This window comes from Carassius gibelio, chromosome B16 (assembly GCF_023724105.1).
Source record: "Carassius gibelio isolate Cgi1373 ecotype wild population from Czech Republic chromosome B16, carGib1.2-hapl.c, whole genome shotgun sequence".
NCBI classification, from domain to species: domain Eukaryota; kingdom Metazoa; phylum Chordata; class Actinopteri; order Cypriniformes; family Cyprinidae; genus Carassius; species Carassius gibelio.
Window position 1 is genome coordinate 6,565,542 of NC_068411.1, and position 18,444 is coordinate 6,583,985.

The window sequence follows — 18,444 nt, forward strand, 5'->3', positions numbered from 1 at the left end:
CGTAATTACAGGTTCGATACGTATCGAAATTTACGTAAAAAACAACCTCAAATACGTACAGATAGAACGTGTTCTCTGAACAGTCAGTTATCCATAAAAAAATGCTCATGAAGCTGCTTTTCGATGCGTATCTGATTAATTTCTTTACTATTTATGTATATTTTCCCTTTTTATATATTTTTTTATAAATGTAAGATCCCTATACCCCACCCGAACCTAAACCTACCCATTTTATACAGAATGTTAAAAGAATAAAACATAATAAAACACAATTTAGTAAAAAAATAACATTAAAACGATATTTTGAGCCACTAACGTTAATACTACGTACTATTCTATTTATTTATTTATTTATTCGTACCAGAGCGCTGCACCTCTCAAGCACAACTCCATTCTGTGTGAGCTACCGAGCAAACATACTAAACATGAAAACCCATATATATGAAGCTGAACATGTGAGACTAACCTTTGAGGGTATTGGTTTTCAAATGTCACAGTGTGTTAAAATTGTTTTGAATTAATTAACGTACTATTCTTCAAGCAGTTAAAAAAACTAAAATTAGGCTTTATTAATTGAAACTGTAGACCTGCAATCATACTTTGTGTGAAAAGGAATAAAACCTGTCAAAGTTTTACTGCCTCTAGTGTTAATTTCTGGAAACTGCAGCATTCCAAAAGTTGTAAGCGCATGTTTCCTATGACAATAAGTAGTGTTTATTAGTACTTACAAAGCATATATTAATGCCTTATTCTGCATGACCGTATTTTATACACAATAAGTAATATTAACAGCTACCTTACTAACCATTAATAAGCAGGACATTAGGAGTTTATTAAGGCAAACTCAAAGTTAATAGTGAGAAATGGATAATGATGAAAATAAAGATGAAACATGGAAAAGTAAGCTTTTATAGCTTATTACTTCATATGGTCTGCACATGGTTTAATAATTCAAATACTCTTGGAATCAGTATTAAAGTGGTACTTCTTGTCTTTCTGTGTGTCCAATACAAAATGAACTGCTACTGTGTTAGGCATGAACATTAGGACTGTTTGAAATCAGCAAATTCTGCGTAGAACTCAAAACTGGCAGGTTGGATATTGGTTAAAACTGCTGCCCAAGTCATTTTAACGTGTTGCGACAGGTGGCGGCAGAGTTCAGAGTCTGGACATCTGCTTTTGCTGGAGAAGATTGCTGGTTCACTATGAGAAGTGGGTTTTGCCCGATTTAACTGCTCTTTTCTGTCTCCTTCCCTGACAGTAATTCCACATTCAAAGCGAAGTCATTGGTATCTGAAACGAGCCTATTAATTTCCGTATGATCTCTTTGTGTTACTCTGAAGCCACGTGCTAGCAGTGGCGAATGAATAAAACACTGCATTGAGGCGAGAAATGAAGAAGAACATATAGAGGGCGGTACATCTGGCCAAACGGAGATGAGATGAACCACAGAGATGCCCCACTGTGCATTTGCTGCGATAGAGACAGTCTTCTGTCGACTTTCATCCCAACCTCAAACTCACAATCGTGAAGGTCTCGGATGTGTCAGGAAACAAACGCTGCTGTTATCACTCTAACCTGCCAGTGTGTATGACAGATGTCTGACACCCCTCATCTCCGCCTCACTGACAAGCAAGATGACTACTTCCTCCTCCTGTCACAAAAGTCTGAACTCAACATGGTTTTGACAGGGAAAGGGTGGAAGACAGCCACATCACGCTGTTGTCAGGTTTTTCGGCTTTTTTGCCATCTTTGGAAAGTGCGTTGAGTTTGCAGTAGAAGCACTGTACCTTGCTGCATGAGAGAGCCCACGCCGAACCAGAAGCTGTTGAGAAGGGTGAAGTTGTTTTCTACCACATCGGAGCCTGGGTTACACGGATGGGCGTCATACCACTCGTACGGGCTGAACCTGTAGCAGGAATCAAAGAGAGTTCTCAAACATGATCTAACATGATTAAAGGTGAAGTGTTTTTCACTACCAACGACACCAAACAGAACTGCAAAAAGAATAGTTTTTCAAATTTACACATCTAGGGACCATCATTTCAGAGAGGGCTCTTCTGACTTGTGCTGGAACTACTCAGAACATCCTAGCAACTATTGAGCGGAACCCTAAGTACTGCATAGCAATGTGCTAAGAATAGCTCAGAACACTTTAGCAACCATACGCAACACCCAAACATTGTGCAAAAAACCATTTAGTATATCTTCTGAAAATGTAGAAAGATACCATTTTAAGAAAGAAGTACATATGTGACATAGTATGTGACATATTTTCAAAAAAAGAAAGGGAAGAAAACATTTTTTATTCAGTATTGAACTGACATTCATGTTTTTAGTGTCATGTTTTTGGACACTTGATTAATTAATGCATGTTATGCTGTAAAATGTCATATTGTGAGATTTGCTAATACACACTCTTATATTACTAGTACTATAAGTGGCTTCTGACTTCTAATTTGAAACTGTCCATATTAAGCACTTTACTTACAAAACTTTAACATCATGCCAAAGGTGTTTGTAACCCTGGGGGAACATTAGAGATTGGCTACTTCAGTGTATTTTGTTGAATTCAAGGCAAGTACTCACTGACTGTGACGAGAGTGCACATCTTGCTCTTTTCAACAGTGTGTTAAACCATAACGTAATTATCTCTGGACACTCCCAGCAACTGCAGATGTCTGTAATTTCCCTTATAACACCTGTCCTTTAACAGTACCTACAGTACAAGGAACATCTCAAAACAGATGCTTCAAAAGATGAGAGACGCAGGTATTGCCAGGGGACTTGTTAGCAGAGCGCAAGCACAGTAGCTGGAAACTCACTGAAGACACATTGTAGGATTTGTCTATGTACATGTTTTCACTTACTGCTTGAATAATAATAATAATAATAATAATAATCAATCTACATGTTAGATAATATATCCATGTGTATTACTCTTTCACTGTCTTTGTGTAAAAGTCGATGTGTATTTTTTTTTTTTTTTCAAAGTTAAAATCTCAAACTTATGTATCAATACACGTGAAACATGAGTCTTTTTTCAGGCTGATTATTATTATTATTATTATTATTATTATTATTATTTTTTTTTTTTTTTTTTTTATAGTTCTATTTGTTTAAACAGCCCAACCAACTCAACATAGCAACACTGAGTCAACAAATGGTGTGAGCAATGGGGCAAGTTATTACACACTTACTGGTCCATGAGTGCTGAAGTCTCTGTTTGTGCTTACTGCTTATTCTTTTGAAACTTCATTAAAATATGGAAATAACTGTATATTATATCTCCAGGCAAGAGCAGTGCCATGATGAGTGGTCCCTCATTTGACTGATTCATATGCGCTTTGCTAAAGTTTACGCTAATTTCTAAAATAATGTGTTCGAAAACAAACATTCAAATAAATGAATATGTATATAGGCCTATTGTACCAAATGCACACGCTTATGTGCTACCTGTGCTACTTCAGAACAGTTTAAATTGCACTTAAAATAAAATACAATAAAATAAATGTCTGAGGCTTTTTGACCTGATTCCTAACTGTATGAGATTTGACACCTGAAGTTGTTTTTCATGAGACCTGAAGCCTTTCAGACTGAGTCGTGATGCAGTTTCGCCAAATGGCTGAGGTCTAAGTATGTCCTAATATCCAGAGCGTAAGTTTGACTTCTGTAAAGTCTGTAGTATCTGCACTCTTCATTAATGGACACTCTGAAAGCCCCTTCACTAAGAGGTGCTATACACATTTCTGATTAAAGCACTCTTACAAATAATGACAATGTCACTCAAAGGACCCTTAAGCAGATTGTTAAAACCTGATTGGAAAGCAGACTTTAAATGGCTGAATGGATGACAAATTGTGTGATATTTTAATCTTTTTATTTTTATTTATTTATTTTTGACTATGTGTCACTACAAAGACACCAAAAGCATCCCATGTAAGCCCGTGCAAAGCTTTTGGTGTTAATATAGCGCTAGTATCCGAGTGAGAATGGGTTGTGTATTATCTATATCTAATATACTGTATAGGGAAAACATTGGGACGAGCTACATTTACAGTTGCAGTCTAAGCATTTTTGGCAATAATATTTAAAGGCATGAATATTTAAAGTCATCTGAAAATAGACTTAATTTTTTACATTTTCTTATAAAAATATTATTTTCTTGAATACACAAATGCATTCAGACGTTCTTATTTATTTATTTATGTATATTTGTTTATTTTATTTTTTTCACCTACATTGTGCACTTAAAGTGCATGTGAACTATTCAGTTACTACAGCACTCTGGGTGGTTGTTAAGAGGTTTTTTTAATGGCCACAAAAATCCAAGCAGCAGGTCTCTTTGATATTCTATTCCCTAGGTATGGTTTGGTCCCTTAGCCTTAGCAAACATTCACTAATAACACATTACTGTTTGCCCTTTGATGCTTTACCAAGTGAATTCAAAGCAAATATCGGAAGGTACCATGAAGGTTAATAGTTCCAGGTGCACAGGGCACAGGGACAATTGGTTTTCACTTACCTAGCGATGACGAAGAGTACACAGCTGACTCCCAGGTAGGCCAACAGGATGTAGACCCAGATATCTGGGGTCATGGGGTTCATGAAAGAGAAGAAGCCAGAGTTGGTGCTGTTGGGTCTGCGGTACAGGATACTGATGCCAGTGTTCAAGAAAGGTTTCGAGAAGTCGATGGCTTTCTCTCGCATAAAGGTGATTGTGAGAGGAGCCACAGCAAGGTCAGCCCTCTAGAGGACAGGAAACAAAAATTTGGATCAAAGAAGAGTTCAGAAACATTGCACAGAGACAGTCTAGTCAATAACATTCTTTAAATATAGCTGCAAGCAGCAATAACGGGGCCAAGCACTACAAAAGAAAGCTTCAGACGAATGGCAGGAATGAGTAATTAAGACAGTTTTAAGATGATTTTAGGCAAAATGGCTCGAAAACAATAAACACAACAACCAGTAATAGGATTTATTGGCTTATCACGTGTAAACAATAGGTGGGGCTGTTGCCAAATTAGTTTGAAATGGTCAGTGTGAGGTGACGATGACACATACAAAGTTTGGTGCAAATATGTCAAAGCTTTGCAGAGATACATCCTCAAATGTATTTTGGCACCTTTCCAGCAGCTTCGTTGATGTGCTAAATGAGAACCGTTTCGTATATCGACATGAAATCCATAACATTTTGCCAGCATGGTCTGAACAATGTCCATGTCAAATTTGGTTAAAATCGGACAAACGGTCTAGGAGGAGTTCGAAAAAGTAGGTTTTCAACATTAATCAAAATGGCGGACAGGAAGTTCAACCAAATAAGGAAAACTTTCTATCTTTGTCATCGGCTTGACCCAAGGAATCTATTAAAACCAGCATCATGTCAATAGCCAGATCTATTCAAAAGTTACTAGCCTTTATGTAAACTTAGTTATAACTTTTGACCACTAGGTGGCGCTGTTTCAAAATATTTTGAGTACCTTCAGGGGATTGTGTTGTTGGTACATTCTGAGTTTCGTAATATTACACCAATGCATTTGTTTAGTATAGAATTTTATTTCATAAAACTGTATTGAAGTCAATGAGAATTTCATGTTTTGTTCTATTATAGCGCCACCAAGAGGCTCAGTCCCACCATTTTTTTTATGTGTACTCAGAGTGAGCCCATACATATGTGTGTCAATTTTGGTGAAAATATCTCAATTCACTTCAGAGTTATAGACATTTATATGAAAAAACATGTAAAAAATGACTGACTCTTGACTTTGATTGAATATTACTACACCTTACTATCAATATTTTGGCATTTGGGCATTGACATATAGCTATCGACCTATGTTTCCGAACTTCTGACGGTGGTTTCGTCTCGATCAGACAAGCGGTTTCGAAGATATAGCCAGATGTTTTTTAAGCGCTAAATCACAACGCTACACAAACCGTAAGGCGAAACCTAGCATGTTTGGTATCGTAGGACTCGGTAAGGTTTCAGGAGTCTAATTTGCTGAGTCTCGTGAAAATAAGTCGACCACACCCAAAGTTATAAGCATTTTAAAAAAGAAGATCACCACTAGGTGGCGCTGTTTCGAAACTTCTCACGCTCCTTTAGGACAATGTGCTGATGACCCATACCAAGTTTCGTAACAATCCGTTGATGCGTTCTTAAAATACAGCATTTTAGCACAAAATTCAAAATGGCAGACAGTCAAAATGGACGAAATGGTCAAATTGGATATCAGTCGACTCGGCATGTTGCCCTGAATCTAACAAGACCAATGTTATGATTTTTGGACAAACTGTTCAGAAGTTATAAGCAAAAATAGCAGTTTTTCATATCTCCAGACCAGTAGGTGGAGCTGCGCCCAAACACAGCATGATGCCTCAGGTCATGCTTGTTATGACATGTACCAAGTTTGGTCTGAATAGGATAAGTCGTTGCCGAGATACAGCCTTACGACTGTTTTTGGAAGCGTTACATAAAATTTGTTTGAGCGTTTATCGAAAACGGTTTGACGGATCAATTTGATTTGCATAACTTTTGGTCAGCACTGCCTGAAGATGATCTGGTTCAATTTTTGTGTGAATTGGACAAACCGTCTAGGACGAGTTCGAAAAAGTAGTTTTTTCAAAAAAATCTAAATGGCGGCCATATTTATATGATGGAAAATGACGTCATAGGGTGCAATCGAATTGGCATGAGCTCAGAAATCAGAGGAAAAAATAATTTTGTTGATTGGCCTTACGGTTAAAAAGTTATTAAAAAAATTAAAGTGAAATTTTGGACAGTTGGTGGCGCTAGAGGGAATGTCTTAGACACACAAAAATTGGTGTACTTAATGTTGGCACTGTCCTCTATCAGAATGTCAAACCAAAACAACTTTCCCGCATTCGGTTCTATAGGCTGCCATAGACTCCCAGTCGGAAGAATAATAATAATAAATATAGCTGCAAGCAGCAATAACGGGGCCAAGCACTACAGAAGCAAGCTTCAGACGAACGGCAGGAATGAGTAATTAAGACAGTTTTAAGATTATTTTAGGTAAAATGGCTTGAAAACAATAAACACAACAACTAGTAATAGGATTTATTGGCTTATCACGTGTAACCAATAGGTGGCGCTGTTACCAAATTAGTTTGGAATGGTCAGTGTGAGGTGTCGATTACACATACAAAGTTTGGTGCAAATATGTTAAAGCTTTGCAGAGATACAGCCTCAAATGAATTTTGGCACCCTTCCAGCAGATTTGTTGATGCGCTAAATGAGAACCGTTTCTTTAATTTTTAATCGTTAATTTTTGCTAACATGGTCATAAGATGATCCACGTCAAATTTGGTGAAAATCTGACTAACGGTCTAGGAGGAGTTCGAAAAAGTAGGTTTTCAACATTAATCAAAATGGCGGACAGGAAGTTCAGCCAAATAAGGAAAACTTTGTATCTATGTTCTCGGCTTGACCCAAGGAACCTAAAAAGACCACCGTAATGTCAATAGCCAGATTTATTCAAAAGTTATTAGCCTTTATGTAAATTGAGTTATTACTTTTGACCACTAGGTGGCGCTGTTTCAAAATAATTTGAGTACCTTCAGGGGATGGTGTTGTTGGCACATTCTGAGTTTCGGAATATAACACCAATGCATTTGATTAGCATAGCCTTTTATTTCACATAAGTGTATTGAAGTCAATGGGAATTTCATGTTTTGTTCTATTATAGCGCCACCAAGAGGCTCAGTCCCACCATTTTTCTTATGTGTCATCAGAGTGCGCCCATACATATGCGTGTCAATTTTGGTGAAAATATCTCAATTCACTTCAGAGTTATAGACATTTACATGAAAAAACACATAAAAATTGACTGACTCTTGACTTTGATTGAATATTACTACCCCTTACTATCAATATTTTTGCATTAGGGCATTGGTGTATAGCTATCGACCTATGTTTCCTTCTTCTGACGGTGGTTTCGTCTCGATCAGACAAGCGGTTTCGAAGATATAGCCAAATGTTTTTTAAGCACTAAATCACAACGCTACACAAACCGTAAGGTGAATCCTAGCATGTTTGGTATCGTAGGACTCGGTAAGGTTTCAAGAGTCTAATTTGATGAGTCTCGTGAAAATAAGTTGACCACACCCAGAGTTATAAGCGTATAAACAAAGAAGATCACCACTAGGTGGCGCTGTTTCGAAACTTATCACACTCCTTCAGGACATTGTGCTGATGACCCATACCAAGTTTCGTAACAATCCGTTGCTGCGTTCTTAAAATACAGCATTTTAGCACAAAATTCAAAATGGCCGACAGTCAAAATGGCCGAGATGGTAAAATTGGATATCAGTCGACTCGGCATGTTGCCCTGAATCTAACAAGACCAATTTTATGATTTTTGGACAAACTGTTTAGAAGTTATGAGCAAAAATAGCAATTTTTCATATCTCCGGACCAGTAGGTGGCACTGGGCCGAAATGCAGCAAGTAGCCTCAGGTCATGCTTGTTATGACATGTACCAGGTTTGGTCTGAATACGATAAATCGTTGCAGAGATACAGCCTTGCGACTGTTTTTGTAAGCGTTATGTAAAATTTGTTTGAGCGTTTATCGAAAACAGTTTGACGAATCAATTTGATTTGCATAACTTTTGGTCAGCACTGCCTGAAGATAATCTGGTTCAATTTTCGTGTGAATCGGACAAACCGTCTAGGACGAGTTCGAAAAAGTAGGTTTTTTAAAAAATTCAAAATGGCGGCCATATTTCTATGACAGAAAATGACGTCATAGGATGCAATCGAATTGGCATGAGCTCAGGAATCAGAGGAAAAAAGATTTTTGTTGATTGGCCTTAGGGTTAAAAAGTTATTAACAAAATAAAAGTGAAACTTTGGACAGTTGGTGGCGCTAGAGGCAATGTCTTAGACCCACCAAAATTGGTGTACTTAATGTTGGCACTGTCCTCTATCAGAATGTCAAACCATTACAACTTTCCCGCATTTGGTTCTATGGGCTGCCATAGACTCCCAGTCGGAAGAATAATAATAATAATAAATATAGCTGCAAGCAGCAATAACGGGGCCAAGCAGTACAGAAGAAAGCTTCAGACGAATTGCAGGAATGAGTAATTAAGACAGTTTTAAGATGATTTTAGGCAAAATGGCTCGAAAACAATAAACACAACAACTAGTAATAGGATTTATTGGCTTATCACGTGTAAACAATAGGTGGGGCTGTTGCCAAATTAGTTTGAAATGGTCAGTGTGAGGTGACGATGACACATACAAAGTTTGGTGCAAATATGTCAAAGCTTTGCAGAGATACATCCTCAAATGTATTTTGGCACCCTTCCAGCAGCTTCGTTGATGTGCTAAATGAGAACCGTTTCATATATCGACATGAAATCCATAACATTTTGCCAGCATGGTCTGAACAATGTCAATGTCAAATTTGGTTAAAATCGGACAAACGGTCTAGGAGGAGTTCGAAAAAGTAGGTTTTCAACATTAATCAAAATGGCGGACAGGAAGTTCAACCAAATAAGTAAAACTTTCTATCTTTGTCATCGGCTTGACCCAAGGAATCTATTAAGACCAGCATCATGTCAATAGCCAGATATATTCAAAAGTTACTAGCCTTTATGTAAATTTAGTTATAACTTTTGACCACTAGGTGGCGCTGTTTCAAAATATTTTGAGTACCTTCAGGGTATTGTGTTGTTGGCACATTCTGAGTTTCGTAATATTACACCAATGCATTTGTTTAGTATAGAATTTTATTTCACAAAACTGTATTGAAGTCAATGAGAATTTCATGTTTTGTTCTATTTTAGCGCCACCAAGAGGCTCAGTCCCACCATTTTTTTTTATGTGTGCTCAGAGTGAGCCCATACATATGCGTGTCAATTTTGGTGAAAATGTCTCAATTCACTTCAGAGTTATAGACATTTATATGAAAAAGCACGTAAAAAATGACTGACTCTTGACTTTGATTGAATATTACTACCCCTTACTATCAATATTTTGGCATTTGGGCATTGGCGTATAGCTATCGACCTATGTTTCCGAACTTCTGACGGTGGTTTCGTCTCGATCAGACAAGTGGTTTCGAAGATATAGCCAGATGTTTTTTAAGCGCTAAATCACAACGCTACACAAACCGTAAGGCGAAACCTAGCATGTTTGGTATCGTAGGACTCGGTAAGGTTTCAGGAGTCTAATTTGGTGAGTCTCGAGAAAATAAGTCGACCACACCCAAGGTTATAAGCATTTAAAAAAGGATGATCACCACTAGATGGCGCTGTTTCGAAACTTCTCACACTCCTTCAGGACATTGTGCTGATGACCCATACCATGTTTCGTAACAATCCGTTGATGCGTTCTGAAAATACAGCAGTTTAGCACAAAATTCAAAATGGCTGACAGACAAAATGGCCGAAATGGTAAAATTGGATATCAGTCGACTCGGCATGTTGCCCTGAATCTAACAAGACCAATGTTATGATTTTTGGACAAACTTTTTAGAAATTATAAGCAAAAATAGCAATTTTTCATATCTCCGGACCAGTAGGTGGCGCTGCGCCGAAACGCAGCAAGTAGCCTCAAATCATGCTTGTTATGACATGTACCAGGTTTGGTCTGAATACGATAAATCGTTGCAGAGATACAGGCTTACGACGGTTTTCGTAAGCGTTACGTAAAATTTGTTTGAGCTTCTATCGAAAACGGTTTGACGAATCAATTAGATTTGCATAACTTTTGGTCAGCACTGACTGAAGATGATCTGGTTCAATTTTCGTGTGAATCGGACAAACCGTCTAGGACGAGTTCGAAAAAGTAGGTTTTTCAAAAAATTCAAAATGGCGGCCACATTTCTATGACGGAAAATGACTTGCTAGGCTGCAATCGAATCGGCATGAGCTCAGAAATCAGATGAAAAAAGAATTTTGATGATTGGCCTTACGGTCAAAAAGTTATTAACAAAATTAAAGTGAAATTTTGGACAGTTGGTGGCGCTAGAGGGAATGTCTTAGACACACCAAAATTGGTGTACTTAATGTTGGCACTGTCCTCTATCAGAATGTCAAACCAAAACAACTTTCCCGCAATCGGTTCTATGGGCTGCCATAGACTCCCAGTCGGAAGAATAATAATAATAATAAATATAGCTGCAAGCAGCAATAACGGGGCCAAGCACTACAGAAGCAAGCTTCAGACGAACGGCAGGAATGAGTAATTTAGACAGTTTTAAGATTATTTTAGGCAAAATGGCTTGAAAACAATCAACACAACAACTAGTAATAGGATTTATTCGCTTATCACGTGTAACCAATAGGTGGTGCTGTTACCAAATTAGTTTGGAACGGTCAGTGTGAGGTGTCGATGACACATACAAAGTTTGGTGCAAATATGTCAAAGCTTTGCAGAGATACAGCCTCAAATGCATTTTGGCACCATTCAAGCAGATTTGTTGATGCTCTAAATGAGAACCGTTTCGTATGTCGACACGAAATCCATAACTTTTTGCCAGCATTTTCTGAAGATGAGCCACGTCAAATTTGGTGAAAATCTGACAAACGGTCTAGGAGGAGTTCGAAAAAGTAGGTTTTCAACATTAATCAAAATGGCGGACAGGAAGTTCAGCCAAATAAGGAAAACTTTGTATCTATGTTCTCGACTTGACCCAAGGAATCTACAAAGACCAGCGTCATGTCAATAGCCAGATTTATTCAAAAGTTATTAGCCTTTACGTAAATTGAGTTATAACTTTTGACCACTAGGTGGCGCTGTTTCAAAATATTTTGAATACCTTCAGGGGATGGTGTTGTTGGCACATTCTGAGTTTCGTAATATTACACCAATGCATTTGTTTAGTATAGCATTTTATTTCACAAAACTGTATTGAAGTCAATGAGAATTTCATGTTTTGTTCTATTATAGCGCCACCAAGAGGCTCAGTCCCACCATTTTTTTTATGTGTGCTCAGAGTGAGCCCATACATATGTGTGTCAATTTTGGTGAAAATATCTCAATTCACTTCAGAGTTATAGACATTTATATGAAAAAGCACGTAAAAAATGACTGACTCTTGACTTTGATTGAATATTACTACCCCTTACTATCAATATTTTGGCATTTGGGCATTGGCGTATAGCTATCGACCTATGTTTCCGAACTTCTGACGGTGGTTTCGTCTCGATCAGACAAGCGGTTTCGAAGATATAGCCAAATGTTTTTTAAGCGCTAAATCACAACGCTACACAAACCGAAAGGCAAAACCTAGCATGTTTGGTATCATAGGACTCGGTAAGGTTTCAGGAGTCCAATTTGATGAGTCTCGTGAAAATAAGTCAACCACACCCAAAGTTATAAGCATTTAAAAAAAGAAGATCACCACTAGGTGGCGCTGTTTTGAAACTTCTCACACTCCTTCAGGACATTGTGCTGATGAACCATACCAAGTTTCGTAACAATCTGCTGATGCGTTCTTAAAATACAGCATTTTAGCACAAAATTCAAAATGGCCGACAGTCAAAATGGCCGAAATGGTCAAATTGGATATCAGTCGACTCGGCATGTTGCCCTGAATCTAACAAGACCAATGTTATGATTTTTGGACAAACTGTTCAGAAGTTATAAGCAAAAATAGCAGTTTTTCATATCTCCGGATCAGTAGGTGGCGCTGCACCCAATCACAGCATGTTGCCTCAGGTCATGCTTGTTATGACATGTACCGAGTTTGGTCTGAATAGGATAAGTCGTTGCCGAGATACAGCCTTACGACTGTTTTTGTAAGCACTACATAAAATTTGTTAGAGCGTTTATCGAAAACGGTTTGACGAATCAATTTGATTTGCATAACTTTTGGTCAGCACTGCCTGAGGATGATATGGTTCAATTTTCGTGTGAATCGGACAAACCGTCTAGGACGAGTTCGAAAAAGTAGGTTTTTAAAGAAATTCAAAATGGCGGTCATATTTCTATGACGGAAATGACTTCGTAGGGTGCAATCGAATCGGCATGAGCTCAGAAATTAGAGGAAAAAAGAATTTCGTTGATTGGCCTTAGGGTTAAAAAGTTATTAACAAAATTAAAGTGAAATTTTGGACAGTTGGTGGCGCTAGAGGGATTGACTTAGACACACCAAAATTGGTGTACTTAATGTTGGCACTGTCCTCTATCAGAATGTCGAACCATTACAACTTTCCCGCATTCGGTTCTATGGGCTGCCATAGACGCCCAGTCGGAAGAATAATAATAATAATAATAAGAACGCCAACAAAAACAAGAGGGTCCTACGCACCTTCGGTGCTTGGCCCCTAATAATAAGAACGCCAACAAAAACAATAGGTGCCTCGCACCTTCGGTGCTTGGCCCCTAAATATAGCTGCAAGCAGCAATCACGGGGCCAAGCCATCCAGCGGCAACATCAGGAGCTAAGCATATGTAGCATCAGACCAAATGCAACGATGAATAATGAAATTAATAATTGCATGATTGTAATTGAAATGGCTGAAAATCGTTAATAAATGTTCCACAGCGAGGAGCTAAGCATGGCATGGAGCATCAGACCAAATGCAACGAGTAAGAAAAGCAATTATTGGAAGAGTGTAATTGAAACAGCCAGTAAAACTCCAGTAAAATGATGCATTATCATTTTTGGAAAATAGTTGGCGCTGTAATCAAATCGCTTTGTTGTGTTCTGTGGGAGGTGACAATGTTGTGGGCAATTTCTTTCAAAATACTTACAGACCTTTAGGGCAATGAGTCGAACATGCCCACCGAGTTTCGTTCCGATCGACTTCCATTAACCTGGTCAAATAGGTGCTTAAAGTTGTTTGGCCAATGTTTTTTAAGATAAGTGAAATTCCTCATAGAGCACTTGTGCCACATTGGGCCATATCAATTTTCAAGTTGATTGGATCAACGGTTGCTTAGTTATAGCCATTTGATTTTTTTTTCATCCTGTAGCGCCACCAAGTGGCAGATATGGAAAAAAAAATAATAATTTGACTAAAGTTTTTGTTCATGCATATGAGTTCTGAGTTTGGTGAAGATATCTCATTTTGTTCCCGAGTTATAGCCTTTTTCGTAAAATTGGTCCACGAATTTGAATGTTTTGGGTCACCTGGTTTTTTGTTCAGTCTTGATCAAACCACTGCAATAATATTCTGTGGACTCTCTAGATCAATAATTTTCAGAAATATGTTGCATTTTGTCCTTTGGTTAGCTATAAGAGGTCATTTAGGAAATGGCCGTGGCCACATGTAACCTAAAGCCTATAAAACTGAAACAAAAACTCAAAACTTTATGAAACTTGGTTATAACATGTGAAAGATGACCCACCAAGCATGCAAAGTTTCATTAAGATCAGAAAATAGCTGGTGCTATAACAGTTAAAATGGCCTAAAAAACAAAAGATTTCTGTTGTGAATGGCATTAAACTGCAAAAAAAAAAAGGGGTAATATAATCACACATGCATTAGATCTGTATTTTTTCTAAACAATCATGCAAAATTTAACAGAGATTAGGTAAAAAAGAACACTGTAATATTTATAAAGCTTCAAAACCCAGTGTTGAATAAAAAATTGCAATTATAACCACTAGATGTCACCGGAAGACCACTAATGAGCTCAGTAAAGACTAAAACATTACAGTTTATGGGCTTGTTGAGGGATTCATCTAGAAAAAATGTATATTACTATTATTTAATATTACTGTTCAAGCATTTCAGATCACATTGAGTCAAAGTTTACCAATTTATTCATGCAGATATATCTAATGTTTATAATTATGCCAGATTATGATTGCAATGAAACCTGAAAAATGACATAGAAGCCCATAAAAACAGAAGACTTGCAATAGGTTTTATCACCCATCATTTATTTTAATTATCTATATATATAACAAAATGTGTGCATCTGTGTGTAGGTTTAAGCATGCTTATTGAGTATTAATATAGTAGTTTAAACATTTCATGTTTGTGTGTGTCTGTAATTCTGTTCTATTATTTTAATGTCAGCCATATCTAGGTTATTTAAAATCAGTGCAGTACTATTATCTAGACTGTGAAATTATACATAAATTGCATATGCTTCTTTGGAATGAAATTAAGACAACATATAACAGTTATAAAGGTTAAAGAGACAGTGTTGTATGATAAATTGCATTTACGACCACTAGATGTCACTGGAAGACCACTAATGGGCTTTGCAGAGATATAGCCTCAGACTCATTTTGTGAAGATGCCTGACATCTGAAGCAGCGCTGTACAAAAACGGTTTCGTCTATTGACACGAAATCCATAACTTTTTGTCAACACGGTCTGAAGATGATCTGATTCAATTTTGGTGAAAATCAGACAAACGGTTGAGGATGAGTTTAAAAAAAAAGGTTTTCAACATGAATCAAAATGGCGGACAGGAAGTTTTGCTTAATATGACATAATTGGTATGTATGTTGTCGGCATGTCCCAAGGAACATTTTGAGACATGTTTCATGATAATAGGCTAATGCAATCAAAAGTTATTAGCATTATTGGAAATGTAATAATTAGCGGTTATTGATTGGTTTATTACTCTTGACCAATAGGTGGCGCTGTGACCAAAATGATGTGGCGTGGTCAATGTGATGTGACAATGTCACATATTAAGTTTTGTGTAAATATCTCCAACCTTTGCAGAGATACAGCCTCAGATGCAGTTTGGCATCTTTCCAGCAAATTCGTTGGTACGCTAATTGAAAACGGTTACGTGTATCGACACAAATTCCATAACTTTTTGCCAGCATGGTCTGAAGATGATCCAAATCAAATTTGGTGAAAATCGGAGCAACGGTCTAGGAGGAGTTCGAAAAAGTAGGTTTTCAACATGAATCAAAATGGCGGACAGGAAATTTTGCCAAAATTGACAAATGGGGTATCGGTGTTCTCGGCATGACCCAAGGAATCTATCAACATCAGCTTTGTTACAATAGGCTAATGTATGCAAAAGTTATTAGCATTTTTCGAAAAATCGTTATAACTATTGACCACAAGGTGGCGCTGCCCCCAAATTTTTTGTGTACATTCAGGGCATGGAGCCGGACATTTTTGTAATTATTTGCGAAACGATACGGAACTTCATTCTTAAGATACAGCAATTTACAACTAAATTCAAAATGGCCGACGCCCAAAATGGCCGAATTGGGAAAATTCGGTATCATTCGACTCGGAATGATGCACTGAATCTAAAGACACCACTTTTGTGATTTTTGGCAAAACCGTTCAGAAGTTATGAGCAAAAACATGCATTTTTCATATCTCCTGACCACTAGGGGGCACAGCGCCGAAACACTGCAGGTAGTCCCAGGGAATGGTTGTTATAAGACCCACCAAGATTGGTCTCAATAGGCCAAACCGTTGCGGAGATATAGCCTCACGTTCACGTTTGCGTGCTTTTCGAAGAATTCGTTCATGAGCTATTCGGAAACGGTTTGAGAAATCAACTTGAATTCCATAACTTTTTGCCAGCATGGTCTGAAGATTATCTGATTCAATTTTCGTGACAATCGGTGCAACGGCCTAGGACGAGTTCGAAAAAGTAGGTTTTACGAACAATTGACGATAGCGAAAAAACTAAGCCTTGCGATTTTTGAATTTCGGTGTCCATTCGACTCGGCATGAGCCAAGGAATCACAGGAAAAAAGAATTTTCATTTTGTGGCTTACGGTTCAAGAGTTATTAGCATCAAGTTTTTGAAAGTTTAGACAATTGGTGGCGCTAGAGAGTTTGAGTTAGAGACTTCAAATTTGCTACGGTTAATGTTCAGACAGTCCTCTATTAGTGTGCCAAGTTATACAACTTTCTCGCAATCGGTTCTATGGGCTACCATAGACTTGGGGTGGAAGAAGAAGAGGAAGAATAAATATAGCTGCAAGCAGCAATCACGGGGCCAAGCATTCCAGCGGCAACATCAGGAGCTAAGCATATGTAGCATCAGACCAAATGCAACAATGAATAATGAAATTAATAATTGCATGATTGTAATTGAAATGGCTGAAAATCGTTAATAAAAGTTCCACAGCGAGGAGCTAAGCATGGCATGGAGCATCAGACCAAATGCAACGAGTAAGAAAAGCAATTATTGGAAGAGTGTAATTGAAACAGCCAGTAAAACTCCAGTAAAATGATGCATTATCATTTTTGGAAAATAGTTGGCGCTGTAATCAAATCGCTTTGTTGTGTTCTGTGGGAGGTGACAATGTTGTGGGCAATTTCTTTCAAAATACTTACAGACCTTTAGGGCAATGAGTCGAACATGCCCACCGAGTTTCGTTCCGATCGACTTCCATTAACCTTGTCAAATAGGTGCTTAAAGTTGTTTGGCCAATGGCGGCCATGTTTTTTAAGATAAGTGAAATTCCTCATAGACACTTATGCCACATTGGGCCATACCAATTTTCAAGTTGATTGGATCAGCGGTTGCTTAGTTATAGCCATTTTAGTTTTTTTTTTCATCCTGTAGCGCCACCAAGTGGCAGATATGGAAAAAAAAATAATTTGACTAAAGTTTTTGTTTATGAATATGAGTTCTGAGTTTGGTGAAGATATCTCATTTTGTTCCCGAGTTATAGCCTTTTTCATAAAATTGGTCCACGAATTTGAATGTTTTGGGTCACCTGGTTTTTCGTTCAGTCTTGATCAAACCACTGCAATAATATTCTCAGGACTCTCTAGATCAATAACTTTGAAAAAATATGTTGTATTTTGTCCTTTGGTTAGATAACATTTAAACAGGCCTAAAAAACAAAAGATTTCTGTTGTGAATGGCATTAAACTGCAAAAAAAAAGGGGTAATATAATCACACATGCATTAGATCTGTATTTTCTCTAAACAATCATGCAAAATTTAACAGAGATTAGGTAAAAAAGAACAATGTAATATTTATAAAGCTTCAAAACCCAGTGTTGAATAAAAAATTGCAATTATAACCACTAGATGTCACCGGAAGACCACTAATGAGCTCAGTAAAGACTAAAACATTACAGTTTATGGGCTTGTTGAGGGATCCATCTAGAAAAAATGTATATTACTATTATTTAATATTACTGTTCAAGCATTTCAGATCACATTGAGTCAAAGTTTACCAATTTATTCATACAGATATATCTAATGTTTATAATTATGCCAGATTATGATTGCAATGAAACCTGAAAAAAGACATAGAAGCCCATAAAAACAGAAGACTTGCAATAGGTTTTATCACCCATCATTTATTTTAATTATCTATATATATAACAAAATGTGTGCATCTGTGTGTGGGTTTAAGCATGCTTATTGAGTATTAATATACTAGTTTAAACATTTCATGTTTGTGTGTGTCTGTAATTCTGTCCTATTCTTTTACTGTCAGCCATATCTAGGTTATTTAAAATCAGTGCAGTACTATTATCTAGACTATGAAATTATACATAAATTGCGT

General features: G+C 37.3%; 1 protein-coding gene across 1 annotated transcript in view; it reads right to left on the minus strand.

Moving 5' to 3' along the window:
• Positions 1 to 18,444, minus strand: part of LOC127974263 (glutamate receptor ionotropic, kainate 3-like) — a 168,456-nt gene that overhangs the window by 20,312 nt on the left and 129,700 nt on the right. The window contains exons 11-12 of the mRNA XM_052577437.1: positions 4,526 to 4,749; positions 1,791 to 1,909 (exon numbers count right to left, since the gene is read on the minus strand). Of these exons, the coding sequence (XP_052433397.1) occupies positions 1,791 to 1,909; positions 4,526 to 4,749 (343 nt within the window). The remainder of the gene's footprint in view (positions 1 to 1,790; positions 1,910 to 4,525; positions 4,750 to 18,444) is intronic.